This window comes from Oncorhynchus masou, chromosome 24 (genome assembly GCF_036934945.1).
Source record: "Oncorhynchus masou masou isolate Uvic2021 chromosome 24, UVic_Omas_1.1, whole genome shotgun sequence".
NCBI classification, from domain to species: domain Eukaryota; kingdom Metazoa; phylum Chordata; class Actinopteri; order Salmoniformes; family Salmonidae; genus Oncorhynchus; species Oncorhynchus masou.
The window spans coordinates 118,498,142-118,520,954 of record NC_088235.1 but is presented as its reverse complement, the minus strand read 5'-3'; the positions used below and the strand labels follow the sequence as shown (position 1 = coordinate 118,520,954).

General features: G+C 45.2%; 1 protein-coding gene across 1 annotated transcript in view; it reads right to left on the bottom strand.

Annotated features, from left to right (window-relative positions):
* LOC135511529 (retinoschisin-like) overlaps positions 1 to 22,813 on the bottom strand; it is a 91,792-nt gene that overhangs the window by 30,238 nt on the left and 38,741 nt on the right. The window contains exon 4 of the mRNA XM_064933020.1: positions 2,910 to 3,051. Coding sequence (XP_064789092.1) covers positions 2,910 to 3,051 — 142 coding nt within the window. The remainder of the gene's footprint in view (positions 1 to 2,909; positions 3,052 to 22,813) is intronic.

The following is a 22,813-nucleotide window of genomic DNA, read 5'->3' as shown; positions in this document are numbered from 1 at the left end:
GTCATACACATTGATCCTGCTTGTAGTTTACGCCCCTGGAGAGGAGAGAGGGTCATACACATTGATCCTGCTTGTAGTTTACGCACCTGGAGAGGAGAGAGGGTCATACACATTGATCCTGCTTGTAGTTTACACCCCTGGAGAGGAGAGAGGATCATACACATTGATCCTGCTTGTAGTTTACGCCCCTGGAGAGGAGAGAGGGTCATACACATTGATCCTGCTTTTAGTTTATGCCCCTGGAGAGGAGAGAGGGTCATACACATTGATCCTGCTTGTAGTTTACCACACTGGAGAGGAGAGAGGGTCATACACATTGATCCTGCTTGTAGTTTACGCCTCTGGAGAGGAGAGAGGGTCATACACATTGATCCTGCTTGTAGTTTACGCCCCTGGAGAGGAGAGAGGGTCATACACATTGATCCTGCTTGTAGTTTACCACACTGGAGAGGAGAGAGGGTCATACACATTGATCCTGCTTGTAGTTTACGCCCCTGGAGAGGAGAGAGGGTCATACACATTGATCCTGCTTGTAGTTTACGCCCCTGGAGAGGAGAGAGGGTCATACACATTGATCCTGCTTGTAGTTTACGCCTCTGGAGAGGAGAGAGGGTCATACACATTGATCCTGCTTGTAGTTTACGCCCCTGGAGAGGAGAGAGGGTCATACACATTGATCCTGCTTGTAGTTTACCACACTGGAGAGGAGAGAGGGTCATACACATTGATCCTGCTTGTAGTTTACGCCCCTGGAGAGGAGAGAGGGTCATACACATTGATCCTGCTTGTAGTTTACGCCCCTGGAGAGGAGAGAGGGTCATACACATTGATCCTGCTTGTAGTTTACACCCCTGGAGAGGAGAGAGGATCATACACATTGATCCTGCTTGTAGTTTACGCCCCTGGAGAGGAGAGAGGATCATACACATTGATCCTGCTTGTAGTTTACACCTCTGGAGAGAGGGTCATACACATTGATCCTGCTTGTAGTTTACGCCCCTGGAGAGGAGAGAGGGTCATACACATTGATCCTGCTTGTAGTTTACACCCCTGGAGAGGAGAGAGGGTCATACACATTGATCCTGCTTGTAGTTTACCACACTGGAGACGAGAGAGGGTCATACACATTGATCCTGCTTGTAGTTTACACCCCTGGAGAGGAGAGAGGGTCATACACATTGATCCTGCTTGTAGTTTACACCCCTGGAGAGAGGGTCATACACATTGATCCTGCTTGGAGTTTACGCCCCTGGAGAGGAGAGAGGGTCATACACATTGATCCTGCTTGTAGTTTACACCCCTAGAGAGAGGGTCACACACATTGATCCTGCTTGGAGTTTACGCCCCTGGAGAGGAGAGAGGGTCATACACATTGATCCTGCTTGTAGTTTACACCCCTGGAGAGGAGAGAGGGTCATACACATTGATCCTGCTTGTAGTTTACCACACTGGAGAGGAGAGAGGGTCATACACATTGATCCTGCTTGTAGTTTACGCCTCTGGAGAGGAGAGAGGGTCATACACATTGATCCTGCTTGTAGTTTACGCCCCTGGAGAGGAGAGAGGGTCATACACATTGATCCTGCTTGTAGTTTACACCCCTGGAGAGGAGAGAGGGTCATACACATTGATCCTGCTTGTAGTTTACCACACTGGAGAGGAGAGAGGGTCGTACACATTGATCCTGCTTGTAGTTTACGCCCCTGGAGAGGAGAGAGGGTCATACACATTGATCCTGCTTGTAGTTTACGCCCCTGGAGAGGAGAGAGGGTCATACACATTGATCCTGCTTGTAGTTTACACCCCTGGAGAGAAGAGAGGATCATACACATTGATCCTGCTTGTAGTTTACACCCCTGGAGAGAGGGTCATACACATTGATCCTGCTTGGAGTTTACGCCCCTGGAGAGGAGAGAGGGTCATACACATTGATCCTGCTTGTAGTTTACACCCCTGGAGAGGAGAGAGGATCATACACATTGATCCTGCTTGTAGTTTACACCCCTGGAGAGAGGGTCATACACATTGATCCTGCTTGTAGTTTACGCCCCTGGAGAGGAGAGAGGGTCATACACATTGATCCTGCTTGTAGTTTACGCCCCTGGAGAGGAGAGAGGGTCATACACATTGATCCTGCTTGTAGTTTACACCCCTGGAGAGGAGAGAGGATCATACACATTGATCCTGCTTGTAGTTTACGCCCCTGGAGAGGAGAGAGGGTCATACACATTGATCCTGCTTGTAGTTTACGCCCCTGGAGAGGAGAGAGGGTCATACACATTGATCCTGCTTGTAGTTTACGCCCCTGGAGAGGAGAGAGGGTCATACACATTGATCCTGCTTGTAGTTTACCACACTGGAGAGGAGAGAGGGTCATACACATTGATCCTGCTTGTAGTTTACGCCCCTGGAGAGGAGAGAGGGTCATACACATTGATCCTGCTTGTAGTTTACACTCCTGGAGAGGAGAGAGGATCATACACATTGATCCTGCTTGTAGTTTACGCCCCTGGAGAGGAGAGAGGGTCATACACATTTATCCTGCTTGTAGTTTACCCCCCTGGAGAGGAGAGAGGGTCATACACATTGATCCTGCTTGTAGTTTACACCCCTGGAGAGGAGAGAGGGTCATACACATTGTGATGCATACACCTGATTTAGGACAGGAGACCAACATACACATTATAATACAGAAGGACAACACCAAGATTATGACACCTGAGGTACAACAGATCCTTGTTGCAAAATGTGACCACAAGCACATATTAACCACCAAGCTCTTCTGAGGATGGTTAAGAGATCTTTGACAATGTGAGTGTATGAAGTGAAACCGGGAAACTCTATGGGACGACAGTATTGTGAACAGACAGACAGACAGATAGGACATGAGTATAGACAGTAGCACTGACCCGAAGCCCTGGCTGTTGAGTCGTGCCCTGTTGGAGGTCCAGGACGAATACCAGCCGCTGTACTCTTCCTGGTTAGAACAGGTAATCTGGTCCGGTGCCACTGAACCAGCCTCGAACCCCAGGGGCTTGTGATAGAGACACTCTGTGGAGCACAGGCACACTGTTTAACAACTCATCTATCATCTATCTATGGCACATTGCAGAAGAGTCTATTTTCAACATAACATTTTTCACAATCTCATTTGTATTCTCACTTGTTGGAGTGGTACAAATCAGAGCACGGTATCTAAATTGTAATCTGGTTATGAAACGTTAAAATGTCAGGGCTCCTAGTGTTGCGTAACACTCCATCAAACCCCTGATGCTATCCTAACGTGACACAGAGAGACAATCTGGGAAGTTGATCAACGGCAAATGTTTACAGAGATTTACAGATGTTTGAGATTCTGTGAAAATCTCCTGCTGGGGTTTGTCTCTGCCAGTCTGCCAGTCTGCTCCTGTTGGATGTAAAGTATTGTGGCTCACATCATGCTCTCTGTGCATGTATATGTTGGCTGGACATCAATCTGGTACATTTATTTTACCTTTATTTAACTAGGCAAGTCAGTTAAGAACAAATTCTTATTTTCAATGACGGCCTAGGAACAGTGGGTTAACTGCCTGTTCAGGCAGTTCATGTCAGCTCGGGGGTTTGAACTGGTTACTAGTCCAACGCTCTAACCACTAGGCTACCTTGCCGCCCCACTTGAATGCACAGTGGTCGTTCTTCAACTACAGGACACATTGCTGTCACCTTCACCATGTAAGGGTCCTTCATACCACAGAGCTCAGTGTAATATGAGTGATTTTGTTTTTTTAGGGGGTAGATCAGATTTAATATTGCACATAGATTGTGGCTTCTATCAATGTCTGCATCATTTCCAATCTCTCTTATATATACATACAGTACCAGTCAAAAGTTTGGACACACCTACTCTTGCAAGTGTTTTGCTTTATTTTTACTATTTTCTACATTGTTGTATAATAGTGAAGACATCAACACTATGAAATAACACATATGGAATCATGTAGTAACCAAAAAAGTGTTAAACAAATCAAAATATGTTATATTTGAGATTATTCAAAGTAGCCACCTTTTTCAGTTTAGTTGTGACAAAGTAGGGCGGAAGGGTACCCTAGTGGTTAGAGCGTTGGACTAGTAACCAAAAGGTGGCAAGTTCAAATCCCCGAGCTGACAAGGTACAAATCTGTCGTTCTGCCCCTGAACAGGCAGTTAACCCACTGTTCCTAGGCCGTCATTGAAAATAAGAATTTGTTATTAACTGACTTGCCTAGTAAAAAAAAGTTAAAATACAGGAGCCCTACTTGGTAAAAGACCAAGTCCATATTACGGCAAGAACAGCTCCATTAAGCAAAGAGAGTCCATCATTGCTTTAAGACATGAAGGTCAGTCAACCCAGACATTTCAAGAACTTTTAAAGTTTCTTCAAGTGCAGTCACAGTCACTGGCTGTCATGAGGACCGCCACAGGAAAGGAAGACCCAGAGTTCTCTGCTGCAGAGGATAATGTGGTAAACTGTGGGGTGTTGGGTTGAGCCTCCAGAGATTGACACAGATACAGGGAGGCTTTAGTCCAAAAAACAACTTTACTAAGACAGAAAATAAATATATCAAAGAAATAACTATTTTTTTGCTCGGTCTTCCTTCTCTCTCTTGACTGGTGTCCGTCTCTCTCCCTTCTCTCTCTTGACTGGTGTCCGTCTCTCTCCCTTCTCTCCCTTCTCTCTTTCCCTTCTTTATTTTTTTCTTTATTTTTATTTCACCTTTATTTAACCAGGTAGGCAAGTTGAGAACAAGTTCTCATTTACAATTGCGACCTGGCCAAGATAAAGCAAAGCAGTTCGACACATACAACGACACAGAGTTACACATGGAGTAAAACAAACATACAGTCAATAATACAGTATAAACAAGTCTATATACGATGTGAGCAAATGAGGTGAGATAAGGGAAGTAAATGCAAAAAAAGGCCATGGTGGCAAAGTAAATACAATATAGCAAGTAAAACACTGGAATGGTAGATTTGCAATGGAAGAATGTGCAAAGTAGAAATAAAAATAATGGGGTGCAAAGGAGCAAAATAAATAAATAAATAAAATACAGTAGGGAAAGAGGTAGTTGTTTGGGCTAAATTATAGGTGGGCTATGTACATGTGCAGTAATCTGTGAGCTGCTCTGACAGTTGGTGCTTAAACCTAGTGATGGAGATAAGTGTTTCCAGTTTCAGAGATTTTTGTAGTTCGTTCCAGTCATTGGCAGCAGAGAACTGGAAGGAGAGGCGGCCAAAGAAATAATTGGTTTTGGGGGTGACTGGAGAGATATACCTGCTGGAGCGTGTGCTACAGATGGGAGATGCTATGGTGACCAGCGAGCTGAGATAAGGGGGGACTTTACCTAGCAGGGTCTTGTAGATGACATGGAGCCAGTGGGTTTGGCGACGAGTATGAAGCGAGGGCCAGCCAACGAGAGCGTACAGGTCGCAATGGTGGGTAGTATATGCGGCTTTTGTGACAAAACGGATTGCACTGTGATAGACTGCATCCAATTTGTTGAGTAGGGTATTGGAGGCTATTTTGTAAATGACATTGCCAAAGTCGAGGATTGGTAGGATGGTCAGTTTTACAAGGGTATGTTTGGCAGCATGAGTGAAGGATGCTTTGTTGCGAAATAGGAAGCCAATTCTACTTTTAACTTTGGATTGGAGATGTTTGATATGGGTCTGTAGTTGTCCACGTATTCTAAGTCAGAGCCGTCCAGAGTAGTGATGTTGGACAGGCGGGTAGGTGCAGGTAGCGATCGGTTGAAGAGCATGCATTTAGTTTTACTTGTATTTAAGAGCAATTGGAGGCCCCGGAAGGAGAGTTGTATGGCATTGAAGCTTGCCTGGAGGGTTGTTAACACAGTGTCCAAAGAAGGGCCAGAAGTATACAGAATGGTGTCGTCTGCGTAGAGGTGGATCAGAGACTCACCAGCAGCAAGAGCGACCTCATTGATGTATACAGAGAAGAGAGTCGGTCCAAGAATTGAACCCTGTGGCACCCCCATAGTGACTGCCAGAGGTCCGGACAGCAGACCCTCTGATTTGACACACTGAACTCTATCAGAGAAGTAGTTGATGAACCAGGCACGGCAATCATTTGAGAAACCAAGGCTGTCGATGAGGATGTGGTGATTGACAGAGTCGAAAGCCTTGGCCAGATCAATGAATACGGCTGCACAGTAATGTTTCTTATCGATGGCGGTTAAGATATCGTTTAGGACCTTGAGCGTGGCTGAGGTGCACCCATGACCAGCTCTGAAACCAGATTGCATAGCAGAGAAGGTATGGTGAGATTCGAAATGGTCGGTAATCTGTTTGTTGACTTGGCTTTCGAAGACCTTAGAAAGGTATGGTAGGATAGATATAGGTCTGTAGCAGTTTGGGGTTAGGGTTGGCAGCCTCCCTCTCAGCCTCCCAGCATGGGGTCAGAACCTGTCTTGTATGTTGAGCTGGGGGGCAGACACCTTGGGGAAACGATAGAGCGGGCAGGCTCATTCCTTGCGCATTCACAGCCATATAAGGAGACAATGAAAAACAGAGCCTCAAAAATCCTGCTCATTTCCTGTTTGAAGTTTCATCTTGGTTTCGCCTGTAGCATCAGTTCTGGGGCACTCACAGACAATATCTTTGCATTTTTGGAAACGTCAGAGTGTTCTCTTTCCAAAGCTGTCAATTATATGCATAGTCGAGCATCTTTTTGTGACAAAATATTGCGCTTAAAACGGGCACGTTTTTTTTATCCAATAATGAAATAGCGCCCCCATAGATGTAACAGGTTAACTTGGTACGCCCAGTTACTCCCATTTCTGATCCGAGGGTATAAGACATGTGAGTTAAGAATGAACATATCAGACTCAGTGACCCAAGCTGCAGCCATGGTCTAAAAAGTCAACGAACCCAAAACGCAACACAAGGTTTTTCTACCCAAGCTACGGATGAGTAGTTGTGTCTAAGCGGGTGAATTCAAGCTGGACCACCTAGCCTCCACTCTCCATCGAATCGTGGTATCTACACTGTTTCATTCCTACGCTGTGAGCTCTGAGCTTCAGTGCTGCCTTTCTTCAGAAGACCCCTTCCAGAGCAAGGGCGAGGGAACAGACCACTAAGCCAAAAGGACCCTGACATCGTGAGGACAACCAGAGAGTTGCGCTGGAGAAGTGCGTCATTGAGAAGCCTAAACGGTCCACGAGGAGCTTCCCATCTGAGACCTCCCACACGTAATTACATCATTATATTCTGACCCATAAGAGCGGCATTTTGGGTCAAGGGTTAAAATAAGCATAGCTGACAAATGCACCAAAATGTATATTTCTCTCGTGTACTTTCTCTTTTTCTCTCTCTTTTAAATCCCCATTTTGGGTAACACGCGCCTTAGTGTGTTGGCCCGTTATACTAAGTTCTAATCAATAGCCTAGACTGTTTTTGTGTATGTGTATATTTTATCATCATTTTAGCTTTCTAGTAAATAAATACTCAACTTAAGATTGGTGTGGTACAAACTCATTGGTGAGACCCGGGTCTGTGCAGATTGGTGTGGTACAAACTCATTGGTGAGACCCGGGTCTGTGCAGATTGGTGTGGTACAAACTCATTGGTGAGACCCAGGTCTGTGCAGATTGGTGTGGTACAAACTCATTGGTGAGACCCGGGTCTGTGCAGATTGGTGTGGTACAAACCTATTGGTGAGACCCGGGTCTGTGCAGATTGGTGTGGTACAAACTCATTGGTGAGACCCGGGTCTGTGCAGATTGGTGTGGTACTAACTCATTGGTGAGACCCGGGTCTGTGCAGATTCCCGGATTATGCGACGTTCAGAACGAGACTGTAGAGGAAACAGATTAATTAGCGACTGTTGTAAAATCGATATTCTGATATTCTTTGAGTTAATTTGGGAAATAGAAACTCAATAAAAACTAATTTTCCCATGGTGCCCCAGGTTAATGAGTTAATAATTGCTTGATTCATGTAATCACACAATTAGAAACCTTTAATCATTCGATGAGCAACAGTTTAACTAATACAACGTCACGACAGTATTTTAGTCAATGCCACTCCGACATTGCTCATCCTAATATTTATATATTTCTTAATTCCATTCTTTTACTTTTAGATTTGTGTGTATTGTTGTGAATTGTTAGATACTACTGCACTGTTGGAGCTAGGAACACAAGCATTTAGTTAGATATTACTGCACTGTTGGAGCGAGGAACACAAGCATTTAATTAGATATTACTGCATTGTTGGAGCTAGAAACACAAGCATTTAGTTAAATACTACTGCACTGTTGGAGCTAGGAACACAAGCATTTAGTTAAATAGGAAATACTCTGACCCCACTCTGACCCTATGCTAGGGGGCTGTTGGGTTCTCTGACCCCATGCTGGGAGGCTGAGAGGGAGGCTGCCAGTTCTTCTGACCCCATGCTGGAATGCTGAGAGGGAGGCTGCTGAGTGCTCTGACCCCATGCTGGGAGGCTGAGAGGGATGCTGCCGGGTCTCTGACCCCATGCTGGGAGGCTGAGTGGGAGGCTGCTGGGAGCTCAACATCCAGGACAGGCTCTGACCCCATGCTGGGAGGCTGAGAGGGAGGCTGCTGGGTGCTCTGACCCATTGCTGGGAGGCTGTGAGGGAGGCTGCCGGGTTTTCTGACCCCATGCTGGGAGGCTGAGAGGGAGGCTGCTGGGTGCTCTGACCCATTGCTGGGAGGCTGAGAGGGAGGCTGCTGGGAGCAGATGGTCAGTTATCCCCTAAAGTGGTGCTTCATCCCACCAGCCGTTTATGCAAAAGGCAGCTTCTAATCCACTATGCTGGATCAACTATGGTTGCCAGCTCCAAAGTACACAGGCTGCCCTCCATCACGTGTGCTCCTGGGCCCAGGATCAGGGAGCAGTAGGGCTTTTGAGTGACAGGCTTATTTAGGGACGTAATCTGTTCATCACATTGCCACTACAGTAATGAGATCATCTAATGGCATCCAACATATGCTATCTCTCCTTCTTTCTCCTCTTCCTAACTTACTCTCCAATGGAGCGATTTCAGTGCCAACAGAAATTGTATTTGAATTTGTATTAGGATATTGAATTTAAATGTAATATTTTGGAATTTGTGATGCACAAATTGAATCATTGAATTCATCAATTTTACTTGTATTTCATGATTTGAAACTGAGTTGAATGAATATTGCATTAAGTTTTAAAATAAAATGTAATTTATTTGATTGTTTTTGTCAATTAGCAAACACAGTTATCCAGAGCGATTTACAGGAGCAACTAGGGTTAAGTGACTTGCTCAAGGGCATATTGACTTGTGCAATTGAAGAAGGCCTTTTTTATTAGCATGATGGGTTGAAGTGCTTCAGGAGGGCGGTCACTTGTGTTTTCGAGGTAGACAACCTGAGTCTCCATATGAGTTGAATCAGGGGGAACCAGTACTCACGAAGCAGGCAGTGTGACACCGTTTACAATGGTGCCACTGAGTTAGGGTTAATGTTAGACCTAACCCAACAGTACTAACCCTAAAGCTAACCCAACAGTACTAACCCTAATCCAACAGTACTAACCCAACCCAACAGTAATAACCGTAACCCAACAGTACTAAACCAACAGTACAAACCCCAACCCAACAGTACTAACCCCAACCAGACAGTACTAACCCCAACCCAACAGTACTAACCCCAACCCAACAGTACTAACCCTAACCCAACAGTACTAACCCAACAGTACTAACCCAAGAGTACTAACCCCAACCCAACAGTACTAACCCTAACCCAACAGCACTTACCCTAACCCAACAGAACTAACCCCAACCCAACAGTACTAACCCTAACCCAACAGTACTAACCCCAACCCAACAGTACTAACCCCAACCCAACAGTACAAACCCCAACCAGACAGTACTAACCCCAACCCAACAGTACTAACCCTAACCCAAAAGTACTAACCCAACAGTACTAACCCAACAGTACTAACCCCAACCCAACAGTACTTACCCTAACCCAAAAGTACTAACCCCAACCCAACAGTACTAACCCCAACCCAACAGTATTAACCCAACAGTACTAACCCAGCAGTACAAACCCTAACCCAACAGTACTAACCCAACAGTACAAACCCTAACCCAACAGTACTAACCCAACAGTACTAACCCCAACCCAACAGTACTAACCCAGCAGTACTAACCCCAACCCAACAGTAATAACCCTAATCCAACAGTACTAACTCCAACCAACCAGTACTAACCCCAACCCAACAGTACTAACCCCAACCCAACAGTATTAACCCAACAGTACTAACCCAGCAGTACAAACCCTAACCCAACAGTATTAACCCAACAGTACTAACCCAACCCAACAGTACTAACCCAACAGTACTAACCCTAACCCAACAATACTAACCCCAACCCAACACTACTAACCCCAACCCAACAGTACTAACCCCAACCCAACACTACTAACCCCAACCCAACAGTACTAACCCTAACCCAACAGTACTAACCCAACAGTACTAACCCAACAGTACTAACCCCAACCCAACAGTACTAATCCTAACCCAACAGTACTTACCCTAACCCAACAGTACTAACCCTAACCCAACAGTACTAACCCAACAGTACTAACCCAACAGTACTAACACCAACCCAACAGTACTAACCCTAACCCAACAGTACTTACCCTAACCCAACAGTACTAACCCCAACCCAACAGTACTAACCCTAACCCAACAGTACTAACCCAACAGTACTAACCCCAACCCAACAGTATTAACCCAACAGTACTAACCCAACAGTACAAACCCTAACCCAACAGTACTAACCCAACAGTACTAACCCCAACCCAACAGTAATAACCCTAATCCAACAGTACTAACACCAACCAAACAGTACTAACCCCAACCCAACAGTATTAACCCAACAGTACAAACCCCAACCCAACAGTACTAACCCCAACTCAACAGGACTAACCCAACAGTACAAACCCCAACCCAACAGTACTAACCCAACAGTACTAACCCTAACCCAACAGTACTAACCCAACAGTACTAACCCAACAGTACTAACCCCAACGCAACAGTACTAACCCAACAGTACTAACCCCAACCCAACAGTACTAACCCAACAGTACTAACCCTAACACAACAGTACTAACCCAACAGTACTAACCCAACAGTACTAACCCCAACCCAACAGTATTAACCCAACAGTACTAACCCCAACCCAACAGTACTAACCCAACAGTACTAACCCAACAGTACTAACCCAACAGTACTAACCCAACAGTACTAACCCCAACCCAACAGTACTAACCCAACAGTACTAACCCCAACTCAACAGGACTAACCCAACAGTACAAACCCCAACCCAACAGTACTAACCCAACAGTACTAACCCAACAGTACTAACCCCAACTCAACAGTACTAACCCAACAGTACTAACCCCAACCCAACAGTACTAACCCAACAGTACTAACCCTAACACAACAGTACTAACCCAACAGTACTAACCCAACAGTACTAACCCCAACACAACAGTACTAACCCAACAGTACTAACCCCAACCCAACAGTACTAACCCAACAGTACTAACCCTAACACAACAGTACTAACCCAACAGTACTAACCCAACAGTACTAACCCCAACCCAACAGTACTAACCCAACAGTACTAACCCCAACCCAACAGTACTAACCCTAACCCAACAGTACTAACTCCAACCGAACAGTACTAACCCAAAAGTACTAACCCTAACCCAACAGTACTAACCCTGACCCAACAGTACTAACCCCAACCCAACAGTAATAACCCTAATCCAACAGTAATAACCCCAACCAAACAGTACTAACCCCAACCCAACAGTACTAACCCAACCCAACAGTACTAACTCCAACCGAACAGCACTAACCCAACCCAACAGTACTAACCCCAACCCAACAGTACTAACCCTAACCCAACAGTACTAACTCCAACCGAACAGTACTAACCCCAACCCAAAAGTACTAACCCTAACCCAACAGTACTAACCCCAACCCAACAGTACTAACCCAACAGTACTAACCCCAACCCAACAGTACTAACCCTAACCCAACAGTACTAACTCCAACCGAACAGCACTAACCCAACCCAACAGTACTAACCCTAACCCAACAGTACTAACCCTAACCCAACAGTACTAACCCCAACCCAAAAGTACTAACCCTAACCCAACAGTACTAACCCTGACCCAACAGTACTAACCCCAACCCAACAGTACTAACCCCAACCCAACAGTACTAACCATAACCCAACAGTACTTACCCTAACCCAACAGTACTAACCCCAACCCAACAGTACTAACCCCAACCCAACAGTACTAACCCAACCCAACAGTACAAACCCAACCCAACAGTATTAACCCAACAGTACTAACCCTCACCCAACAGTACTAACCCAGCAGTACAAACCCTAACCCAACAGTACTAACCCAACAGTACTAACCCAACAGTACTAACCCCAACCCAACAGTACTAACCCTAACCCAACAGTACTTACCCTAACCCAACAGTACTAACCCCAACCCAACAGTACTAACCCAACCCAACAGTATTAACCCAACAGTACTAACCCTCACCCAACAGTACTAACCCAACAGTACTAACCCTCACCCAACAGTACTAACCCAACAGTACTAACCCTAACACAGCAGTACAAACCCTAACCCAACAGTACTAACCCCAACCCAGCAGTACTAACCGTAACCAAACTGTACCAACCCTAAAACTAACCCAACAGTACTAACCCCAACCCAACAGTACTAACCCAACCCAACAGTATTAACCCACCAGTACTAACCCCAACTCAACAGGACTAACCCAACAGTACAAACCCCAACTCAACAGTACTAACCCAACAGTACTAACCCAACAGTACTAACCCAACAGTACTAACCCCAACTCAACAGTACTAACCCAACAGTACAAACCCCAACCCAACAGTACTAACCCCAACCCAACAGTACTAACCCCAACCCAAAAGTACTAACCCTAACCCAATAGTGCTAACCCTAATCCTAGCCATTCAGTACTAACCCTAACCCAACAGTACTAACCCTAATCCTACCACAACAGTACTAACCCTAACCCAATAGTACTAACCCTAACCCAACAGTACTAACCCTAACCCAACAGTACTAACCCAACAGTACAAACCCCAACACCAACAGTACTAACCCAACAGTACTAACCCTAACCCAACAGTACTAACCCAACAGTACTAACCCATACCCAACTGTACTAACCATAACCCAACAGTACTAACCCCAACCCAACATTACTAACCCTAACCCAACAGTACTAACCCTAACCCAACAGTACTAACCCTAACCCAACAGTACTAACCCTAACCCAACAGTACAAACCCTAAAGCTAACCCAACAGTACTAACCCTAAAGCACACCCAACAGTACTCACCCAAACCCAACAGTACTAACCCCAACCCAACAGTACTAACCCTAACCCAACAGTACTAACCCCAACCCAAAAGTACTGACCCTAACCCAACAGTACTAACCCAACAGTACTAACCCTAACCCAACAGTACTAACCCTAACCCAACAGTACTAACCCAACAGTACTAATGCTAATCCTAACCCAACAGTACTAACCCTAATCCTAACACAACAGTACTAACCCCAACCCAGCAGTACTAACCGTAACCAAACTGTACCAACCCTAAAACTAACCCAACAGTACTGACCCTAACCCAACAGTACTAACCCCAACCCAACAGTACTATCCCTAACCCAACAGTACTAACCCTAATCCTAACACAACAGTACAAACCATAACCCAACAGTACTAACCCTCACCCAACAGTACTAACCCTAAAGCTAACCCAACAGTACTAACCCTAAAGAGAACCCAACAGTACTGACCCTAACCCAACAGTACTAACCCCAACCCAACAGTACTATCCCTAACCCAACAGTACTAACCCTAATCCTAACACAACAGTACAAACCATAACCCAACAGTACTAACCCTCACCCAACAGTACTAACCCTAAAGCTAACCCAACAGTACTAACCCTAAAGAGAACCCAACAGTACTAACCCCAACCCAACGGTACTAACCCAAACCCAACAGTACTAACCCTAACCCAACTGTACTAAACCCAACCCAACAGCACTAACCCTAACCCAACAGTACTAACCCTAACCCAAAAGTACTAACCCCAACCCAACAGTACTAACCCCAACCCTAAAGCTAACCCAACAGTACTAACCCTAATCCTAGCCATTCAGTACTAACCCTAACCCAACAGTACTAACCCTAATCCTACCACAACAGTACTAACCCTAACCCAACAGTACTAACCCTAACCCAACAGTACTAAACCTAAAGCTAACCCAACAGTACTAACCCTAAAGCTAAACCAACAGTACTGACCCTAACCCAACAGTACTAACCCCAACCCAACAGTACTAACCCTAACCCAACAGTACTAAACCCAACCCAACAGCACTAACCCTAACCCAACAGTACTAACCCTAACCCAAAAGTACTAACCCCAACCCAACAGTACTAACCCCAACCCTAAAGCTAACCCAACAGTACTAACCCTAATCCTAGCCATTCAGTACTAACCCTAACCCAACAGTACTAACCCTAATCGTACCACAACAGTACTAACCCTAACCCAACAGTACTAACCCTAACCCAACAGTACTAACCCTAAAGCTAACCCAACAGTACTAACCCGAAAGCTAACCCAACAGTACTGACCCTAACCCAACAGTACTAAACCCAACCCAACAGTACCAACACTAACCCAACAGTACTAACCCTATCCCAACAGTACTAACCCTAATCCTACCACAACAGTAATAACCCTAACCCAACAGTACTAAACCTAACCCAACAGTACTAACCCTAAAGCTAACCCAACAGTACTAACCCTAAAGCTAACCCAACAGTACTGATCCTAACCCAACAGTACTAACCCCAACCCAACAGTATTAACCCCAACCCAACAGTACTAAACCTAACCCAACAGTACTAACCCAACAGTACTAACCCAACAGTACTAACCCCAACGCAACAGTACTAACCCTAACCCAACAGTACTAACCCTAACCCATCATTACTAACCCAACAGTACTAACCCCAACCCAACTGTACTAACCCTAACCCAACAGTACTAACCCCAACCCAAAAGTACTAACCCTAACCTAACAGTACTAACCCTAACCCAACAGTACTAACCCCAACCCAACAGTACTAACCCCAACCCAAAAGTACTAACCCTAACCCAATAGTACTAACCCTAATCCTAGCCATTCAGTACTAACCCTAACCCAACAGTACTAACCCTAATCCTACCACAACAGTACTAACCCTAACCCAATAGTACTAACCCTAACCCAACAGTACTAACCCTAACCCAACAGTACTAAACCTAAAGCTAACCCAGAGGTACTAACCCTAAAGCTAACCCAACAGTACAAACCCCAAAGCAAACCCAAAAGTACTGACCCTAACCGAACAGTACTAACCGCAAACCAACAGTACTAACCCTAACCCAACAGTACTAAACCCAACGCAACAGTACTAACCCAAACCCAACAGTACTATCCCTAACCCAACAGTACTAACCCAACAGTACTAACCCCAACCCAACTGTACTAACCCTAACCCAACAGTACAAACCCCAACCCCTACAGTACTAACCCTAACCCAACAGTACTAACCCCAACCCAAAAGTACTAACCCTAACCCAACAGTACTAACCCTAACCCAACAGTACTAACCCCAACCCAACTGTACTAACCCTAACCTAACAGTACTAACCCCAGCCCCTACAGTACTAACCCTAACCCAAAAGTACTAACCCCAACCCAACAGTACTAACCCCAACCCAAAAGTACTAACCCTAACCCAACAGTACTAACCCAATGGTACTAACCCCAACCCAGCAGTACTAACCCTAACCAAACTGTAACAACCCTAAAGCTAACCCAACAGTACTAACCCTAATGCTAACCATTCAGTACTAACCCTAACCCAACAGTACTAACCCTAACCCAACAGTACTAACCCCAACCCAACAGTACTAACCCAACAGTACTAACCCTAACCCAACAGTACTAACCCTAACCCAACAGTACTAACCCCAACCCAAAAGTACTAACCCTAACCCAACAGTACTAACCCTGACCCAACAGTACTAACCCCAACCCAACAGTACTAACCCCAACCCAACAGTACTAACCATAACCCAACAGTACTTACCCTAACCCAACAGTACTAACCCCAACCCAACAGTACTAACCCCAACCCAACAGTACTAACCCAACCCAACAGTACTAACCCAACCCAACAGTATTAACCCAACAGTACTAACCCTCACCCAACAGTACTAACCCAGCAGTACAAACCCTAACCCAACAGTACTAACCCAACAGTACTAACCCCAACAGTAATAACCCTAATCCAACAGTACTAACCCCAACCCAACACTACTAACCCCAACCCAACAGTACTAACCCTAACCCAACAGTACTAACCCAACAGTACTAACCCAACAGTACTAACCCCAACCCAACAGTACTAACCCTAACCCAACAGTACTTACCCTAACCCAACAGTACTAACCCCAACCCAACAGTACTAACCCAACCCAACAGTATTAACCCAACAGTACTAACCCTCACCCAACAGTACTAACCCAACAGTACTAACCCCAACCCAACAGTAATAACCCTAATCCAACAGTACTAACCCCAACCAAACAGTACTAACCCCAACCCAACAGTACTAACCCAACCCAACAGTATTAACCCAACAGTACTAACCCTAACCCAACAGTACTAACCCAACAGTACTAACCCTAACCCAACAGTACTAACCCTAACCCAACAGTACTAACCCCAACCCAAAAGTACTAACCCTAACCCAACAGTACTAACCCTGACCCAACAGTACTAACCCTAACCCAACAGTACAAACCCCAACCCCTACAGTACTAACCCTAACCCAACAGTACTAACCCCAGCCCCTACAGTACTAACCCTAACCCAAAAGTACTAACCCCAACCCAACAGTACTAACCCCAACCCAAAAGTACTAACCCTAACCCAACAGTACTAACCCAATGGTACTAACCCCAACCCAGCAGTACTAACCCTAACCAAACTGTAACAACCCTAAAGCTAACCCAACAGTACTAACCCTAATGCTAACCATTCAGTACTAACCCTAACCCAACAGTACTAACCCTAACCCAACAGTACTAACCCCAACCCAACAGTACTAACCCAACAGTACTAACCCTAACCCAACAGTACTAACCCTAACCCAACAGTACTAACCCCAACCCAAAAGTACTAACCCTAACCCAACAGTACTAACCCTGACCCAACAGTACTAACCCCAACCCAACAGTACTAACCCCAACCCAACAGTACTAACCATAACCCAACAGTACTTACCCTAACCCAACAGTACTAACCCCAACCCAACAGTACTAACCCCAACCCAACAGTACTAACCCAACCCAACAGTACTAACCCAACCCAACAGTATTAACCCAACAGTACTAACCCTCACCCAACAGTACTAACCCAGCAGTACAAACCCTAACCCAACAGTACTAACCCAACAGTACTAACCCCAACAGTAATAACCCTAATCCAACAGTACTAACCCCAACCCAACACTACTAACCCCAACCCAACAGTACTAACCCTAACCCAACAGTACTAACCCAACAGTACTAACCCAACAGTACTAACCCCAACCCAACAGTACTAACCCTAACCCAACAGTACTTACCCTAACCCAACAGTACTAACCCCAACCCAACAGTACTAACCCAACCCAACAGTATTAACCCAACAGTACTAACCCTCACCCAACAGTACTAACCCAACAGTACTAACCCCAACCCAACAGTAATAACCCTAATCCAACAGTACTAACCCCAACCAAACAGTACTAACCCCAACCCAACAGTACTAACCCAACCCAACAGTATTAACCCAACAGTACTAACCCTAACCCAACAGTACTAACCCAACAGTACTAACCCACCAGTACTAACCCCAACTCAACAGGACTAACCCAACAGTACAAACCTCAACTCAACAGTACTAACCCAACAGTACTAACCCAACAGTACTAACCCAACAGTACTAACCCCAACTCAACAGTACTAACCCAACAGTACAAACCCCAACCCAACAGTACTAACCCCAACCCAACAGTACTAACCCCAACCCAAAAGTACTAACCCTAACCCAATAGTACTAACCCTAATCCTAGCCATTCAGTACTAACCCTAACCCAACAGTACTAACCCTAATCCTACCACAACAGTACTAACCCTAACCCAATAGTACTAACCCTAACCCAACAGTACTAACCCTAACCCAACAGTACTAACCCAAAAGTACAAACCCCAACACCAACAGTACTAACCCAACAGTACTAACCCTAACCCAACAGTACTAACCCATACCCAACTGTACTAACCATAACCCAACAGTACTAACCCCAACCCAACATTACTAACCCTAACCCAACAGTACTAACCCTAACCCAACAGTACTAACCCTAACCCAACAGTACAAACCCTAAAGCTAACCCAACAGTACTAACCCTAAAGCAAACCCAACAGTACTCACCCAAACCCAACAGTACTAACCCCAACCCAACAGTACTAACCCTAACCCAACAGTACTAACCCCAACCCAAAAGTACTGACCCTAACCCAACAGTACTAACCCAACAGTACTAACCCTAACCCAACAGTACTAACCCTAACCCAACAGTACTAACCCAACAGTACTAATGCTAATCCTAACCCAACAGTACTAACCCTAATCCTAACACAACAGTACTAACCCCAACCCAGCAGTACTAACCGTAACCAAACTGTACCAACCCTAAAACTAACCCAACAGTACTGACCCTAACCCAACAGTACTAACCCCAACCCAACAGTACTATCCCTAACCCAACAGTACTAACCCTAATCCTAACACAACAGTACAAACCATAACCCAACAGTACTAACCCTCACCCAACAGTACTAACCCTAAAGCTAACCCAACAGTACTAACCCTAAAGAGAACCCAACAGTACTGACCCTAACCCAACAGTACTAACCCCAACCCAACAGTACTATCCCTAACCCAACAGTACTAACCTAATCCTAACACAACAGTACAAACCATAACCCAACAGTACTAACCCTCACCCAACAGTACTAACCCTAAAGCTAACCCAACAGTACTAACCCTAAAGAGAACCCAACAGTACTAACCCCAACCCAACGGTACTAACCCAAACCCAACAGTACTAACCCTAACCCAACTGTACTAAACCCAACCCAACAGCACTAACCCTAACCCAACAGTACTAACCCTAACCCAAAAGTACTAACCCCAACCCAACAGTACTAACCCCAACCCTAAAGCTAACCCAACAGTACTAACCCTAATCCTAGCCATTCAGTACTAACCCTAACCCAACAGTACTAACCCTAATCCTACCACAACAGTACTAACCCTAACCCAACAGTACTAACCCTAACCCAACAGTACTAACCCTAAAGCTAACCCAACAGTACTAACCCTAAAGCTAAACCAACAGTACTGACCCTAACCCAACAGTACTAACCCCAACCCAACAGTACTAACCCTAACCCAACAGTACTAAACCCAACCCAACAGCACTAACCCTAACCCAACAGTACTAACCCTAACCCAAAAGTACTAACCCCAACCCAACAGTACTAACCCCAACCCTAAAGCTAACCCAACAGTACTAACCCTAATCCTAGCCATTCAGTACTAACCCTAACCCAACAGTACTAACCCTAATCGTACCACAACAGTACTAACCCTAACCCAACAGTACTAACCCTAACCCAACAGTACTAACCCTAAAGCTAACCCAACAGTACTAACCCGAAAGCTAACCCAACAGTACTGACCCTAACCCAACAGTACTAAACCCAACCCAACAGTACCAACACTAACCCAACAGTACTAACCCTATCCCAACAGTACTAACCCTAATCCTACCACAACAGTAATAACCCTAACCCAACAGTACTAAACCTAACCCAACAGTACTAACCCTAAAGCTAACCCAACAGTACTAACCCTCAAGCTAACCCAACAGTACTGATCCTAACCCAACAGTACTAACCCCAACCCAACAGTATTAACCCCAACCCAACAGTACTAAACCTAACCCAACAGTACTAACCCAACAGTACTAACCCAACAGTACTAACCCCAACGCAACAGTACTAACCCTAACCCAACAGTACTAACCCTAACCCATCATTACTAACCCAACAGTACTAACCCCAACCCAACTGTACTAACCCTAACCCAACAGTACTAACCCCAACCCAAAAGTACTAACCCTAACCTAACAGTACTAACCCTAACCCAACAGTACTAACCCCAACCCAACAGTACTAACCCCAACCCAAAAGTACTAACCCTAACCCAATAGTACTAACCCTAATCCTAGCCATCCAGTACTAACCCTAACCCAACAGTACTAACCCTAATCCTACCACAACAGTACTAAACCTAACCCAATAGTACTAACCCTAACCCAACAGTACTAACCCTAACCCAACAGTACTAAACCTAAAGCTAACCCAGAGGTACTAACCCTAAAGCTAACCCAACAGTACAAACCCCAAAGCAAACCCAAAAGTACTGACCCTAACCGAACAGTACTAACCGCAAACCAACAGTACTAACCCTAACCCAACAGTACTAAACCCAACGCAACAGTACTAACACAAACCCAACAGTACTATCCCTAACCCAACAGTACTAACCCAACAGTACTAACCCCAACCCAACTGTACTAACCCTAACCCAACAGTACAAACCCCAACCCCTACAGTACTAACCCTAACCCAACAGTACTAACCCCAACCCAAAAGTACTAACCCTAACCCAACAGTACTAACCCTAACCCAACAGTACTAACCCCAACCCAACTGTACTAACCCTAACCTAACAGTACTAACCCCAGCCCCTACAGTACTAACCCTAACCCAAAAGTACTAACCCCAACCCAACAGTACTAACCCCAACCCAAAAGTACTAACCCTAACCCAACAGTACTAACCCAATGGTACTAACCCCAACCCAGCAGTACTAACCCTAACCAAACTGTAACAACCCTAAAGCTAACCCAACAGTACTAACCCTAATGCTAACCATTCAGTACTAACCCTAACCCAACAGTACTAACCCTAACCCAACAGTACTAACCCCAACCCAACAGTACTAACCCAACAGTACTAACCCTAACCCAACAGTACTTAACCCTAACCCAACAGTACTAACCCTAACCCAACAGTACTAACCCAACAGTACAAACCCCAACCCAACAGTACTAACCCAACATTACTAACCCTAACCCAACAGTACTAACCCAACAGTACTAACCCATACCCAACTGTACTAACCATAACCCAACAGTACTAACCCAACAGTACTAATGCTAATCCTAACCCAACAGTACTAACCCTAATCCTAACACAACAGTACTAACCCCAACCCAGCAGTACTAACCGTAACCAAACTGTACCAACCCTAAAACTAACCCAACAGTACTAACCCTAAAGAGAACCCAACAGTACTAACCCCAACCCAACAGTACTATCCCTAACCCAACAGTACTAACCCTAATCCTAACACAACAGTACAAACCATAACCCAACAGTACTAACCCTCACCCAACAGTACTAACCCTAAAGCTAACCCAACAGTACTAACCCTAAAGAGAACCCAACAGTACTGACCCTAACCCAACAGTACTAACCCCAACCCAACAGTACTATCCCTAACCCAACAGTACTAACCCTAATCCTAACACAACAGTACAAACCATAACCCAACAGTACTAACCCTCACCCAACAGTACTAACCCTAAAGCTAACCCAACAGTACTAACCCTAAAGAGAACCCAACAGTACTAACCCCAACCCAACAGTACTATCCCTAACCCAACAGTACTAACCCTAACCCAAACCCAACAGTACTCACCCTAACCCAACAGTACTAACCCTAACCCAACAGTACTAACCCCAACCCAACAGTACTAACCCTAAAGCTAACCCAACAGTACTAACCCTAATCCTAGCCATTCAGTACTAACCCTAACCCAACAGTACTAACCCTAATCCTACCACAACAGTACTAACCCTAACCCAACAGTACTAACCCTAACCCAACAGTACTAACCCTAAAGCTAACCCAACAGTACTAACCCTAAAGCTAAACCAACAGTACTGACCCTAACCCAACAGTACTAACCCCAACCCAACAGTACTAACCCTAACCCAACAGTACTAAACCCAACCCAACAGCACTAACCCTAACCCAACAGTACTAACCCTAACCCAAAAGTACTAACCCCAACCCAACAGTACTAACCCCAACCCTAAAGCTAACCCAACAGTACTAACCCTAATCCTAGCCATTCAGTACTAACCCTAACCCAACAGTACTAACCCTAATCGTACCACAACAGTACTAACCCTAACCCAACAGTACTAACCCTAACCCAACAGTACTAACCCTAAAGCTAACCCAACAGTACTAACCCGAAAGCTAACCCAACAGTACTGACCCTAACCCAACAGTACTAAACCCAACCCAACAGTACCAACACTAACCCAACAGTACTAACCCTATCCCAACAGTACTAACCCTAATCCTACCACAACAGTAATAACCCTAACCCAACAGTACTAAACCTAACCCAACAGTACTAACCCTAAAGCTAACCCAACAGT